The 15,577-nt window shown below is 40.6% G+C and overlaps 1 protein-coding gene across 2 annotated transcripts in view; it reads right to left on the reverse strand.

The window, feature by feature from the left end:
* HSD17B4 (hydroxysteroid 17-beta dehydrogenase 4) overlaps positions 1-15,577 on the reverse strand; it is an 89,051-nt gene that overhangs the window by 64,946 nt on the left and 8,528 nt on the right. For both annotated transcript variants that reach the window (XM_047729735.1, XM_047729736.1), the window contains exons 3-4: positions 2,772-2,882; positions 789-848 (exon numbers count right to left, since the gene is read on the reverse strand). In XM_047729735.1, the coding sequence (XP_047585691.1) occupies positions 789-848; positions 2,772-2,882 (171 nt within the window). The remainder of the gene's footprint in view (positions 1-788; positions 849-2,771; positions 2,883-15,577) is intronic.

Below are 15,577 nucleotides of genomic sequence, written 5' to 3' on the forward strand. Positions count from 1 at the left end.
CTCTGTCAAATTGTACGTCGACAAACCCCTTAAGCTCAACCCAACATAACAAGAAAAACAAATCTACTAGACCAAAAAAAAGAAAAAAAGAAAAAAAGGCAGAGGGAGCACATCTGAATTACAAAAATTAATGTTTTCCAGAATGTAAAGATGCTGGACTTTTCCATAGTTTCCACATTGAGGGAATGTTTCTCTGAAGTAATTCAATAAACTTTTACTAAAAATTAAAAAAAAAAAATTTTTACTAAGAATGTGTGGAACTAAACCAGGAAGATTATCTAGAGAGGGACAAAGTCAATGACGCATTTGCAACCCTTCTCAAAAATAAAGATTTTTATTACATATACTTCATCTTAGTTAATTCACAAAGCTTTGAATCCTTATGATCCAAATCATAATTATCTAAAAGATTCCATAGGGTCCTCTATTGCCAAAATGTTTATTTTATAAACACATTTGGGGTAGAATTAAGTTTTCACAAATAACAAACTGAGAAAATGCTCACAATTTTTTAGGAGTTTTTAAATCCAAAAAACTATGAAACAAACTCAACACATTTTTGCATTAAAAAATGCTACCTGGAGCCTATTGGGAAATAAGGTAGGGTGTGTAAAATAATTAATTTGTAAAAGCAATTGAAAAACTTAGCTATATAAATAACTATAGATAAATAAATAAAACCTTGGTTATAAAGAGAAGGAATTTTTTATAAACAAAAGAAAAATCAAAAAATTTGATTAAGAAAGTAGAAGCTGCTCTGTTAGTACATTAACACAAAGAAACATCACCTATTCTTCCAAAAGCTTCTAGTGCTGCCCTCACAATCTTCTCTCCCGCTTCCACTGAATCTGGAGGAAAGGAAAATTAGCACAAAACATCAGTACTATCCCTCTCAAATAACTCCTAAATTCTGGATCAGAGCACATGACAGACACTATTCACTCAACAGAATTCATTTCCCCAAAAACAAATATATATTACAGGCATGTAACAAATTAAAATACAGATGATCTAATGTTACAAAGGAAATGCGGCCCCTAAAACAATTCTTTAACCCACCAAAAAGAAAAAAAAAAAATGGAGGGGAATAAAAAATTTTTGGCCAATACTATCTAAAACAACACTGTCTTATACAAATTTCTGTGAGGATGGAAATGTCTTATTTCCGTAGTAATACTGTAGCCACTATCCACGTGTGGCTACTGAGCCCTTGAAATGTGGCTAGTATGACAAACAAAGTGAGTATTTAACTGTTTAAATTGTATTTAATTTTCAATAGTCACAGAGGCACTCCCTCTACAAGATGCAAATCAGAATTGAGAAGGGGGTACATGTTTAATTTGAAAAAGCAGGCTCAAAGCTCAATAACTACATATGGAAACAAACCTACTATTTGTACATCACTAAGTACAAAAAGCAAAGCTCAACAAAATAGAGTGGCTTTCTTCTTTTCTGCTCATCAGCCAAGGGAGAGAGCTCACGTCCCCAGAGTTGTGTATCAAATGGCCAGGTATCAACATCCCACTGCCTCTCTCTCTCTTCTCTGCAATCCCTGTGGAGGAGCCAGGAAATATATTCCCTTCCCTGAGATCCACAGAGATCTGACAAAAGAGGCACCCAGCTCAAGAAGGGAGAAGCAGGAGAAGGCTGCATATGCAGGCAAATCTTGGGAGCAGAGTACGGATGAGAGACCTTTGAGCGGTGAGAACCAGACAAGGCCATCCACAGCTTTCCTAACGTGCAGGTGCCCAGCCCTTGCCATGGTTATGCAAGCCTCTAATTCTCTGTGTGAAAACCCTCCACACCTGGAGATTTGCAGGGCCTTGTTTTCCCACCTGCATCCTGACTGATTGATACTGGTTGTATACCAGCACTGCGGGAAGAGGCAAGGGAGAGAGTCTGGAATTTTTCTCATTATAAAATAGATTTTTTTAAACTCCAGAATTTAAAAAAAAAAAAAGTTGAAAACATTTTTGTAGATCCTCAGTGAGAAAAGAAGACACTAAAATATCTGTCTCATTATTCCATAGAACACTTAAAACAAATCATATCCTATTTCCCTTCCTTTAAAATTTCAAAATCAAGAGACTGGCAATCTAATTTTACCTCTGGCTAATAAAAACAATCTAATTTACAGAAAAGTCAATAAGCACTCGCTTTTTAAAGTAAATCTGTTCAAGAAGGTTCCTTACAGATACTATTAGAGTCAATACATCAAATAGCTGTTTTCCTGGTGGCTTTAATGCCTAACTTTGACTCTTACGTTTTTATAAAGGAAAGAAAGTCACATATAGCAATGATTACTTGTGCAAAATGGAACTTAGTGTTTGGATACCAGAAAGGAGGCATTTTTCTTCCTATGCTATATTACTACACGAATTTTTCTAGAACAATTCTTAAAAGAAAAATCTAATGTCATTCTGTAGAAATAACCTAAAACCTTTTAGCTAAAATGGGTCTTTCAAAACAAAAGCATATTCCTATCCACATCATTAATAATTTACTGATTTTATCATGTGCTTATTAATAAAAATGTTAAATAAACAATATGCTGAAAGTTAAGACTCGTGAAATAATCTACATCAAAGGTTTTTAAAAGCCTCATATCTTATATAAAATAGATAGTCAAACAGTTGTGGCTGACTCAGAGAAAATCTAATCTCATAATCACACTGGAATGATGAGACATTTGCTCAATGATTATTAATGTGAGCAACAGCGTGAATTGAAGGAAAAGGCAAAAAACAGCATAGTGCTTTCAAGTATCATACCATAGTTGGCCACGGCTTTTCCACCTTTACTTCTTATTTCTTCAACAACCTTATCAGCAGCGGCTAAGGAGCCTTCACTCAATCCCTTCATGTCCCCTCCTAGGTCATTCACTGCAATGCAAAAGCAAACAAGAACTCATTTTTAAACCTCAAAATACGAACTGGAAATAAAATGCCACTTTGAGTTTATCTCCTCTGTCACTTCCTCCATTCCTTCCCACTCTACCCCTGTCTTCTGTAACATGCCAAGAGATAACATACTTTCAACCATGCTTCTTTGTTTCTAGGAGAGAGATAAAGCAGCAAAAATATCTAAACGCAGGTTCAGCTCATGAGATTTTAAACTTTGCAATGCTTTTCCTTTCTTTGAAAAGAAAGAGAACATGATTCAACCCACTTTGAGCAAAAAAGAATACTCATAAAACATACTGTATCAGGGTCTACCATGAAAGAAGTAAACATTTGTTAAAAGAGATCAGAAACATATACAGAAGTCATAGGTGTTCAGCCTCTAATTGGTATCATGACTCCACTGTTTGGTGTTTAACAACTGACCATACTCACCGCATAAGATCTCGCTGTATCCAACTGTACAAACACTGATCAAGCATTTACTATTTGTAAGGAAACTGTACTACTGGGGCACCTGGTGGCTCAGTGGGTTAAAGCCTCTGCCTAGACCTCAGGTCATGATCCCAGCGTCCTGGGATCGAGCCCCGAATCGGGCTCTCTGCTCAGCGGGGAGCCTGCTTCCTCCTCTCTCTCTCTCTCTCTCTCTCTCTGCTTGCCTCTCTGCCTTCTTGTGATCTCTGTCAAATAAATAAATAAAATCTTAAAAAAAAAAAAAAAGGAAACTGTACTACAGAGGGACACTAAAATGTAGGAGGATGGCACTGGTCCTTAAAGGCTTTCTCATCTACTGAACATTGAGTATGGGTTGGTTAGAGTAATACAAAATTTGCAACAAGTACATAAAGACCAACAGAACTAAATAATGGGGACAAATAAAGTTAGTGTATGTCACAATTTAAGGTAAAATTTACAAAATAACATGCTAAAACTACTAAGAAGATCCACAGATCAATTCCAAATAACTTGAAAAAAAAATTACATTAAAAACACTTCAGATAAATAATACACATTGCAAAATGAACTTTTTTTTTTTAAGATTTTATTTATTTACTTGACAGAGATCACAAGTAGGCAGAGACAGACAGAGAGAGAGGAAGAAGCAGGCTCCCCGCTGAGCAGAGAGCCCGATGTGGGACTCGATCCCAGGACCCTGAGATCATGGCCTGAGCCGAAGGCAGAGGCTTAACCCACTGAGCCACCCAGGCACCTGCAAAATGAACATTTTGTAATAACATAATTACATAAGTCTAGAGGAACAACAATAAAAAATTAATCAATAAATGGCAGGGTGATATACTAAAATTTAAAGCCTTTTAATATTACCAAACATGGTTGCCACATCTGGGGTAAAAAAACAAGATTTTTTTTTTCTTTTAAAGAATGTCTCTCTCTCTCTCTCTCTTTTTATTCAAATGTTGGCTGGATGGGGTTGGGTGGTTAAAGACAAGGAAATGAGGCAGGGAAAAAGCCAACGCCAAACCATACTGAAAATCAGCTAAGTCAAATGTGTTTTCACATAACTTTTTTAAGGAAAAGGGTTTTTCAGAAGGTGGACTGGAATATATTTTTCTACCAGTGTAGTCTTATTGTCTTACTGCAAATAAAAACTGGTATGAAGACACAAAGTAATGGAAAGAGGCTTACATTATTGCTCAAGAGATGAAAAAAGATTCTCAACACTAAACTCCTCTTAATTGTTCATTTCTATGCAATTACTCAAATGACAGGAAACCACCAGTAAAGTTTAAGACTCACAGCTAACAAGCTTGTAAGAGCCTTTTTAACTAAGTAAGGCAAAGTTCAAAAGCAAACTGGCAAACGGGATATTTGGAAAGAATTACTCCATTATGCAATGGAACACTACCCTCAAGTGGAAATTGTTCAAAGTGCAACCAAACAGGTAAGCACTGAAGCTCATGTAAATAACTACCTGAGATCGGAGCTGCACAGTTAAACAGCCTCAGAACAGACTTACTCAAGACAAGGCTCCACATCGGAGTGCACTCAGTGAACACTGACCCCATGCATCATGCCACTGTCACCAGACCTAAATCTCAGGGTGAAAGCCTGGGAGAGCAACAATGGGAAAAGATCGTTTTGCAATTACATGCAAAGAGAAACCTGCCCATACTATGTGACACTGTTACCATTAAACGGATGGCTAAAATTCTAAGGAATAATAATAATAATAAATAGGGTTTTAAAATACCATTTGTACCTCATACTGGTATATGTATACTTGACATTTTCAAAGTACCACTGGGTACACTGCAGCCTTTGCTCTCCACAGAGCTTTTTTTTTTTTTTTTTTAAGATTTTATTTATTTATTTGACAGAGAGAGAGATCACAAGCAGGCAGAGAGGCAGGCAGAGAGAGAGAATGAGAGGAGGAAGCAGGTTCCCTGCTGAACAGAGAGCTCGATGCAGGGCTCAATCCCAGGACCCTGAGATCACGACCCGAGCCGAAGGCAGAGGCTTAACCCACTGAGCCACCCAGGCGCCCCTCCACAGAGCTTTTGAAATGCTGGCAGAACAGCTGTTCCCAGTTTCACAGATGAGGAAAGTCCGGAAGGGTTAGGGAACGTGCCAGAGGAGCCAAGGCTGTAGGAAATGGCAAAATCCAGACTAGAATCTGCACCTACCACAAAGCCACTCTGTTCCTCTAACACTGGAAGCAAGTTTCTTTTATCCAAAAAAGGAACACAATTTTTTCCACTAAACCAAAAGGGAACAACACAGAGTTGCCATACTGTTTCCACTGTTAGGCTGAAAGATATACTCACTCTCTATCAGAAAGCTTCTCCAGAGCGGCCATCAGTGTTTCTAAATATGTGAAGGGCCACAAATTGCAGTGATAGTTTAGAAAGCAGGGTCTTAAATTAGGCTCCTGTACCTGGTTTTCTTTGTCTGAACAACAAGAAGGCATCAAAGTAATCCTTACTGAGAGAAAAAATGGAAAATGAGAAACTGATCATCCAGAGTTCAGTCGTTGGACCTCTTCTCCTGCTCATCTGTACTCACCACCCAGGTGAGGTAATTCAGTCTCCTGGCTTCGGATACCATCTATAAACCGAGAATATTCAGATTGATGTAGTTGCAACCTGTCCCCCAACGACATAGTCTTGTAGGCCACTGTCTGCTGAGTATCTCCTTCTGAAAGTCTAGCAGGAACATCTCCTCCCTCCCCATCCCACCCTTCTGTGGGTCTTTCCCTATCTCAGTAAATGGCCTCTCAATCTTCCTCCTTCCCTGGCAACCCACATCAGCAAATCAGCAAACCCGACCCTATCTACCTTCAAAATATACCTAGAATTTAACCTCTTTGCCCCACCTCCAGCCCTACGACCTATCTCACCACTATCTCTTCTGTGGATTATTGCAGTAACTTGATAGGACTCTGCTTTCTTTTCTCTCTCTAATGGAAAAATCATTAAGATGCCCAAGAAGAGTTAATGGTACGAAAGCCCCAGTGACCACATCATCCTTCCCCACCTGCATTCTTGCTCCCCCACAGTTATTCTCTACACAGCAATCAGAACCATCCACTTAGAGCTTAAATCAGGTCAGGCTGTTCCTCTATTTACACTCACCAATGGCTCCCCATCTCCAACAGGGTAAAAGTTGGCCTGGGCTCAGCTAAAGGATCTGCAATCTGGCTCTCCACAACCTCTCTGTTCTCATCTCCCAGTTTTGTCCCCTTTGATGACCTTGCTCCAGATGCACTGGCCCTCTGACTGACCCTGAACACAAGTGAGCCTACTCCTGCCCCAAGACTGATGCACTCACTAGCTGGGCCCCTGTCACAGGTTCCTGGGCCCCACATCTCAATGGCACAATCTCTCCCTGCCCCCAGCTCCCTCCTCAGAATTCTCTTCCAGGCCATTCACTCAGATTCTTTCTCCACAGAACTCTTTGTTAGCTGACAGAGTTTTACATAAGTATTTACTGTGTTTCCCCAAAGCCCTCCCCCAAACTAGAATGTAAGCTCTGTGAAAACATCTATTCTATCCCCCACTCTATTCCTTCGGCTCCTAGAACAGGCTTGCTACATGACAAGCACCCAGTAAATAACTGCTGGATCAATAAAGGAGTCCATGTGATGATATCTACTAACTGTATGAAGAATTTTTAATTTTCCTATCATTTAAAAATTATAAACAGCCTGGGGCTATTCTAAAGCTATCTTTAAAGGCTGCCTCCCATCACCTGGGTTCGTGAAAGTCCTAAGAAGCATCTGGGGAAGGTGTGGACATTGTATATATACCTCCTTTATCATAAGCTGGAATCCACACGTGCCTTCTTGCGATCCTTCTCCATGTGTCATATAACCCATTCACTTAATCAGCATGTATGTCCTTTTTTCCCATTTATTTATTTATTCATCCATTTAATTTGAATTCCAGTTAGTTGGCATACAGCACAATATTGGTTTCAGGAGAAGAGTTCATCACTTACACACAACACCCAGTGCCCATCACAAGTGCCCTCCTTAATACCTATCCCCCATCTAGCCCAGCCCCCACCCACCTTCTTCCAACGCCTCTCACTTTCTTCTCCATAGTTGAGAGTCTCTCATGATTTATTTCCCTCTCTTTCTCCCTCTCCTATGTTCATCCATTTTGTTTCTTAAATTCCACATGAATGAAATCACCTGTTATTTGTCCTTCTCTGATTGACTCGTTTCACCGAGCACAGCACGCTCTAGCTCCATCCACATCACTGCAAATGGCAAGATGTCATTCTTTTTGATGCCTGGGTAGTACTCGTGTGTGTGTGTGTGTGTGTGTGTGTGTGTGTGTGTCTTTGTTTTCCACTCATCACTCGAAGGGCATGTGGGCTGTTTCCATAGTTTGGCTATTGTTGATAATGCTGCTCTAAACATCAGGGTGCATGTACTCCTTCAAATATGTATTTCTCTATTCTTCGGGTAAATACCTACTGGTGCAATTGCTGGATGGTAGGGTAGCTCTATTTTCAGCTTGGTGAGGATGTGCTGTATCGTTCCCCAGAGTGGCTGCACCAGCTTCAGCGTGTATGTCTTAAGTGATCACTAAGCAAAGCACTGAGTTTACACTGAAGAGAATACATCAGTGCCTAAGGTAGACCCTTTTCTTTAAGAATCTAAAATAGAAACACGTTACATATAAGGAGGCTAGGATGCCCTTGCGTGAGCAAGACCTCAGGCTCACTTGGACATTCCAGATCCTAAGCAAAGGACCTCACACAGGGCAGGCAGTCCCTACCATTGGCGCCATTCTTTTCCCTTTACAAAGGCCTTTAGTTTTCTTTGTTTTTGTTTTTTTAAGATTTTATTTATTTATCTGACAGAGAGAGAGACAGCAAGAGAGGGAACACAAGCAAGGGGAGTAGGAAAGGGAGAAGCAGGACCCCCAGCAGGCAGAGAGTCCCACGCGGGGCTCAAGCCCAGGACCCCAGCACCACGACCAGAACTGTAGGCATAGCCCAATAGCTGAGGCACCCAGGAGCCCCAGGCCTTGAGTTTTGGTTTTGGTTTTTTTTTTTTTTTTAATTTTATAAACATATAATGTGTCATTAGGCCAAGGGGTACAGGTCTGTGAATCTCCAGGTTTACACACTTCACAGCACTCACCATAGCACATATACTCCCAAATGTCCACAATCCCACCACCCTCTCCCGACCCCCCTCCCAGCAACCCTCAGTTTGTTTTGTGAGATTAAGAGTCTCTGATGGTTTGTCTCCCTCCCAATCCCATCTTGTTTCATTTATTCTTTTCCTCCAAACCCCCCCACATTGCATCTCCACTTCCTCATATCAGGGAGATCATATGATAGTTGTCTTTCTCCGATTGACTTATTGCGCTAAGCATGATACCCTCTAGTTCCATCCACGTCGTCGCAAATGGCAAGATTTCATTTCTTTTGATGGCTGCATAGAATTCCATTGTATATATATACCACCTCTTCTTTATCCATTCATCTGTGGATGGACATCTAGGTTCTTTCCATAGTTTGGCTATTGTAGACATTGCTGCTATAAACATTCGGGTGCACGTGCCCCTTTGGATCACTACGTTTGTATCTTTAGGGTAAATACTGAGTAGTGCAATTGCTGGGTCATAGGGTAGCTCTATTTTCAACTTTTTGAGGAACCTCCATGCTGTTTTCCAGGGTGGCTGCACCAGCTTGCATTCCCACCAACAGTGTAGGAGGGTTCCCCTTTCTTTGCATCCTCGCCAGCATCTGTCATTTCCTGACTTGTTAATTTCAGCCATTCTGACTGGTGTGAGGTGGTATCTCATTGTGGTTTTGATTTGTATTTCCCTGATGCCGAGTGATGTGGAGCATTTTTTCATGTGTCTGTTAGGCCTTTAGTTTTTTGTTTTTTTTTTTAATTTTATTTTTTATAAACATATATTTTTATCCCCAGGGGTACAGGTCTGTGAATCGCCAGGTTTACACACTTCACAGCACTCACTATAGCACATACCCTCCCCAATGTCCATAACACAACCCCCCCTCTCCCAACCCCCCACCCCGCGGCAACCCTCAGTTTGTTTTGTGAGATTAAGAGTCACTTATGGTTTGTCTCCCTCCCAATCCCATCTTGTTTCATTTACTCTTCTCCTACCACTTAAACCCCCCATGTTGCATCTCCTCTCCATCATATTAGGGAGATCATATGATAGTTGTCTTTCTCCGATTGACTTATTGCGCTAAGCATGATACCCTCTAGTTCCATCCACGTCGTCGCAAATGGCAAGATTTCATTTCTTTTGATGGCTAGTATTCCATTGTGTATATATACCACCTCTTCTTTATCCATTCATCTGTGGATGGACATCTAGGTTCTTTCCATAGTTTGGCTATTGTAGACATTGCTGCTATAAACATTCGGGTGCACGTGCCCCTTTGGATCACTACGTTTGTATCTTTAGGGTAAATATCCAGTAGTGCAACTGCTGAGTCATAGGGTAGTTCTATTTTCAACATTTTGAGGAACCTCCATGCTGTTTTCCAGAGTGGTTGCACCAGCTTGCATTCCCACCAACAGTGTAGGAGGGTTCCCCTTTCTTCGCATCCACACCAGCATCTGTCATTTCCTGACTTGTTAATTTTAGCCATTCTGACTGGTGTGAGGTGATATCTCATTGTGGTTTTGATTTGTATTTCCCTGATGCCAAGGGATATGGAGCACTTTTTCATGTGTCTGTTGGCCATCTGGATGTCTTCTTTGCAGAATTGTCTGTTCATGTCTTCTGCCCATTTCTTGATTGGATTATTTGTTCTTTGGGTGTTGAGTTTGCTAAGTTCTTTATAGATTTTGGACACTAGCCCTTTATCTGATATGTCGTTTGCAAATATCTTCTCCCATTCTGTCATTTGTCTTTTGGTTTTGTTAACTGCTTCCTTGGCTGTGCAAAAGCTTTTGATCTTGATAAAATCCCAATAGTTCATTTTTGCCCTGGCTTCCTTTGCCTTTGGCGATGTTCCTAGGAAGATGTTGCTGCGGCTGACGTCGAAGAGGTTGCTGCCTCTGTTCTCTAGGATTTTGATGGATTCCTTTCTCACATTGAGGTCCTTCATCCATTTTGAGTCTATTTTCATGTGTGGTGTAAGGAAATGATCCAATTTCATTTTTCCGCATGTGGCTGTCCAATTTTCCCAACACCACTTATTGAAGAGGCTGTCTTTTTTCCATTGGACATTCTTTCCTGCTTTGTTGAAGAATAGTTGACCATAGAGTTTAGGGTCTATTTCTGGGCTCTCTATTCTGTTCCATTGATGTAGGTGTCTGTTTTAGTGCCAGTACCATGCTGTCTTGATGATGACAGCTTTGTAATAGAGCTTGAAGTCCGGAATTGTGATGCCACTGACTTTGGCTTTCTTTTTCAATATTCCTTTGGCTATTCGAGGTCTTTTCTGGTTCCATATAAATTTTAGGATTATTTGTTCCATTTCTTTGAAAAAAATGGATGGTACTTTGATAGGAATTGCATTAAATGTGTAGATTGCTTTAGGTAGCATAGACATTTTCACAATATTTATTCTTCCAATCCAGGAGCATGGAACATTTTTCCATTTCTTTGTGTCTTCCTCAATTTCTTTCATGAGTACTTTATAGTTTTCTGTGTATAGATTCTTAGTCTCTTTGGTTAGGTTTATTCCTAGGTATCTTATAGTTTTGGGTGCAATTGTAAATGGGATGGACTCCTTAATTTCTCTTTCTTCTGTCTTGTTGTTGGTGTAGAGAAATGCCACTGATTTCTGGGCATTGATTTTATATCCTGACACTTTACTGAATTCCTGGACAAGTTCTAGCAGATTTGGAGTGGAGTCTTTTGGGTTCTCCACATATAGTATCATATCATCTGCGAAGAGTGACAGTTTGACTTCTTCTTTGCCAATTTGGATGCCTTTAATTTCCTTCTGTTGTCTGATTGTGGAGGCTAGGCCTTCTAGTACTATGTTGAATAGCAGTGGTAATAATGGACATCCCTGCCGTGTTCCTGACCTTAGCGGAAAAGCTTTCAGTTTTTCTCCATTGAGAATGATATTTGCGGTGGGTTTTTCATAGATGGCTTTGATAATATTGAGGTATGTGCCCTCTATCCCTACACTTTGAAGAGTTTTGATCAGGAAGGGATGCTGTACTTTGTCAAATGCTTTTTCAGCATCTATGGAGAGTATCATATGGTTCTTGTTCTTTCTTTTATTAATGTGTTGTATCACATTGATTGATTTGCGGATGTTGAACCAACTTTGCAGCCCTGGAATAAATCCCACTTGGTCGTGGTGAATAATCCTTTTAATGTACTGTTGAATCCTATTGGCTAGTATTTTGGTGAGAATTTTCGCATCTGTGTTCATCAAGGATATTGGTCTGTAGTTCTCTTTTTTGATGGGATCCTTGTCTGGTTTTCGGATCAAGGTGATGCTGGCCTCATAAAATGAGTTTGGAAGTTTTCCTTCCATTTCTATTTTTTGGAACAGTTTCAGGAGAATAGGAATTAGTTCTTTAAATGTTTGGTAGAATTCCCCCAGGAAGCCGCCTGGCCCTGGGCTTTTGTTTGTTTGGAGATTTTTGATGACTGTTTCAATCTCCTTACTGGTTATGGGTCTGTTCAGGCTTTCTATTTCTTCCTGGTTCAGTTGTGGTAGTTTATATGTCTCTAGGAATGCATCCATTTCTTCCGGATTGTCAAATTGGTTGGCGTAGAGTTGCTCATAGTATGTTCTTATAATTGTTTGTATTTCTTTGGTGTTAGTTGTAATCTCTCCTCTTTCATTCATGATTTTATTTATTTGGGTCCTTTCTCTTTTCTTTGTGATAAATCTGGCAAGGGGTTTATCAGTCTTATTAATTCTTTCAAAGAACCAGCTCCTAGTTTCGTTGATTTGTTCTATTGTTTTTTTTGGTTTCTATTTCATTGATTTCTGCTCTGATCTTTATGATTTCTCTTCTCCTGCTGGGTTTAGGGTTTCTTTCTTGTTCTTTCTCCAGCTCCTTTAGGTATAGGGTTAGGTTGTGTACCTGAGACCTTTCTTGTTTCTTGAGAAAGGCTTGTACCGCTATATATTTTCCTCTCAGGACTGCCTTTGTTGTGTCCCACAGATTTTGAACTGTTGTGTTTTCATTATCCTTCGTTTCCATAAATTTTTTCAATTCTTCTTTAATTTCCTGGTTGAGCCATTCATTCTTTAGAAGGATGCTGTTTAGTCTCCATGTATTTGGGTTCTTTCCACATTTCCTCTTGTGATTGAGTTCTAGCTTCAGAGCATTGTGGTCTGAAAATATGCAGGGAATGATCCCAATCTTTTTTTTTTTTTTTAAGATTTTATTTATTCATTTGACAGAGAGATCACAAGCAGGCAGAGAGGCAGGCAGAGAGAGAGGAGGAAGCAGGCTCCCTGAGAGAGCAGAGAGCCCGATGCGGGGCTCGATCCCAGGACTCTGAGATCATGACCTGAGCCGAAGGCAGCGGCTTAACCCACTGAGCCACCCAGGCGCCCCTGATCCCAATCTTTTGATACCGGTTGAGACCTGATTTAGGACCAAGGATGTGATCTATTCTGGAGAATGTTCCATGTGCACTAGAGAAGAATGTGTATTCTGTTGTTTTGGGATGAAATGTTCTGAATATATCTGTGATGTCCATCTGGTCCAGTGTGTCATTTAAGGCCTTTATTTCCTTGTTGATCCTTTGCTTTGATGATCTGTCCATTTCAGTGAGGGGAGTGTTAAAGTCCCCTACTATTATTGTATTATTGTTGATCTGTTTCTTTGATTTTGTTATTAATTGGTTTGTATAGTTGGCTGCTCCCACGTTAGGAGCATAGATATTTAAAATTGTTAGATCTACTTGTTGGACAGATCCTTTGAGTATGATATAGTGTCCTTCCTCATCTCTTATTATAGTCTTTGGCTTAAAATCTAATTGATCTAAGGACTGGCACCCCTGCTTTCTTCTGATGTCCATTAGCATGGTAAATTCTTTTCCACCCCCTCACTTTATATCTGGAGATGTCTTCGGGTCTAAAATGAGTTTCTTGTAGGCAACATACAGATGGGTTTTGTTTTTTTATCCATTCTGATACCCTGTGTCTTTTGATTGGGGCATTTAGCCCATTAAAATTCAGGGTAACTATTGAGAGATATGAATTTAGTGCCATTGTATTGCCTGTAAGGTGACTGTTACTGTATATTGTCTCTGTTCCTTTCTGATCTACTACTTTCAGGGTCTCTCTTTGCTTAAAGGACCCCTTTCAATATTTCCTGTAGAGCTGGTTTGGTGTTTGCAAATCCTTTCAGTTTTTGTTTGTCCTGGAAGCTTTTTATCTCTCCTTCTATTTTCAATGATAGCCTAGCTGCATGTTTCTCTCGTTTAGTGCTCTGAATATAACATGCCAGCTCTTTCTGGCCTGCCAGGTCTCTGTGGATAAGTCTGCTCCCAATCTAATATTTTTTGCCATTGCATGTTACAGACTTCTCTTCCTGGGCTGCTTTCAGGATTTTCTCTTTGTCGCTAAGACTTGTAAATGTTACTATTAGGTGATGGGGTGTGGACCTATTCTTGTTGATTTTGAGGGGGGTTCTCTGCACTTCCTGGATTTTGATGCTTGTTCCCTTTGCCATATTAGGGAAATTCTCTCCAATAATTCTCTCCAATATACCTTCTGCTCCCCTCTCTCTTCTTCTTCTTCTGGAATCCCAATTATTCTAATGTTGTTTCGTCTTATGGTGTCACTTATCTCTCGAATTCTCCCCTCATGGTCCAGTAGCTGTTTGTCCCTCATTTTCTCAGCTTCTTTATTCTCTGTCATTTGGTCTTCTACATCACTACTTCTTTCTTCTGCCTCATTTATCCTAGCAATGAGAGCCTCCATTTCTTACTGCACCTCATTAATAGCTTTTTTTATTTCAACTTGGTTAGATTTTAGTTCTTTTATTCCTCCAGAAAGAGCTTTTATCTCTCCAGAGAGGGTTTCTCTAATATTTTCCATACCTTTTTCAAGCCCGGCTTGAATCTTGAGAATCGTCATTCTGAACTCTAGATCTGACATATTACCAATGTCTGTATTGATTAGGTCCCTAGCCTTCGGTACTGCCTCTTGTTCTTTTTTTTGTGGTGAATTTTTCCGCCTTGTCATTTTGTCCAGAGAAGAGTATATGAAGGAGCAAGTAAAATACTAAAATGGTGGCAAAGACCCCAGGAAAATACGCTTTAACCAAATCAGAAGTGATCCTAAATCATGGGGGGGGGGGGGAGAAAGGGGATAAAAAGAGGTTCAGAAAAAAAAAATTAAAAAAAGAAAACGAATAAAGAAATATAAAAAAGAAATATATATATATATATATATATATATATTAGATAAAGTAGTTAAAAAACGTTAAGAAAGGGTAAAAGTTAAAAAAAATTTAGCAGAAGAAGAAAAAAAATTGAAAAAGAAAAAAATATTAAATTAACTGCAAGGCTAAAGAATCATGGGGAGAAAGCCATGAGTTCCGTGCTTTGCTTTCTCCTCCTCTTGAATTCCGCTGCTCTCCTTGGTATTGAAACTGCACTCCTTGGTAGGTGAACTTGGTCCTGGCTGGATTTCTTGTCGATCTTCTGGGGGAGGGGCCTGTTGTAGTGATTCTCAAGTGTCTTTGCCCCAGGCGGAGCTGCACCGCCCTTACCCGGGGCCGGGCTGAGTAATCGGCTCGGATTCCCTTTCAGGATCTTTTGTTCCCTGAGCCCTTTCTGTAGAGTTCCGGAGGACGGGAATGAAGATGGCGGCCTCCCAGTCTCTGGCTCAGAGGAGCGAGAGCTCGGGCCCCACTCCTCAGTACACCCGCAGAGAATAGCACCCAATTACTCCCGTCTCCCTGGCCTCCGGCCGCGCTCCAAGCTGACCGAGCCTGTGACCAGTTCAAGGTAACCCCGAGCTGAGAGCTCACTCCTTGGCTCTGTCTCTGTAGCCGGCTTCCCCGTTCTAATATCTGTAAGCTCTGTGACACTCAGACACCCCCGGTCCTTCTGTGACCCTGCAGGACCTGAGGCCACGCTGACCCCGCGTGGGCTTCACCCCAGTTTAGCCTCTGGAGCGATGTCCCTCAGCGGAACAGACTTTTAAAAGTCCTGATTTTGTGCTCCGTTGCTCCGCCGCTTGCCGGGAGCCGGCCCCTACCCCCACGGTCTATCTTCCCGTCG

The sequence above is a fragment of the Lutra lutra genome, chromosome 5, assembly GCF_902655055.1.
Source record: "Lutra lutra chromosome 5, mLutLut1.2, whole genome shotgun sequence".
Lineage (NCBI taxonomy): Eukaryota > Metazoa > Chordata > Mammalia > Carnivora > Mustelidae > Lutra > Lutra lutra.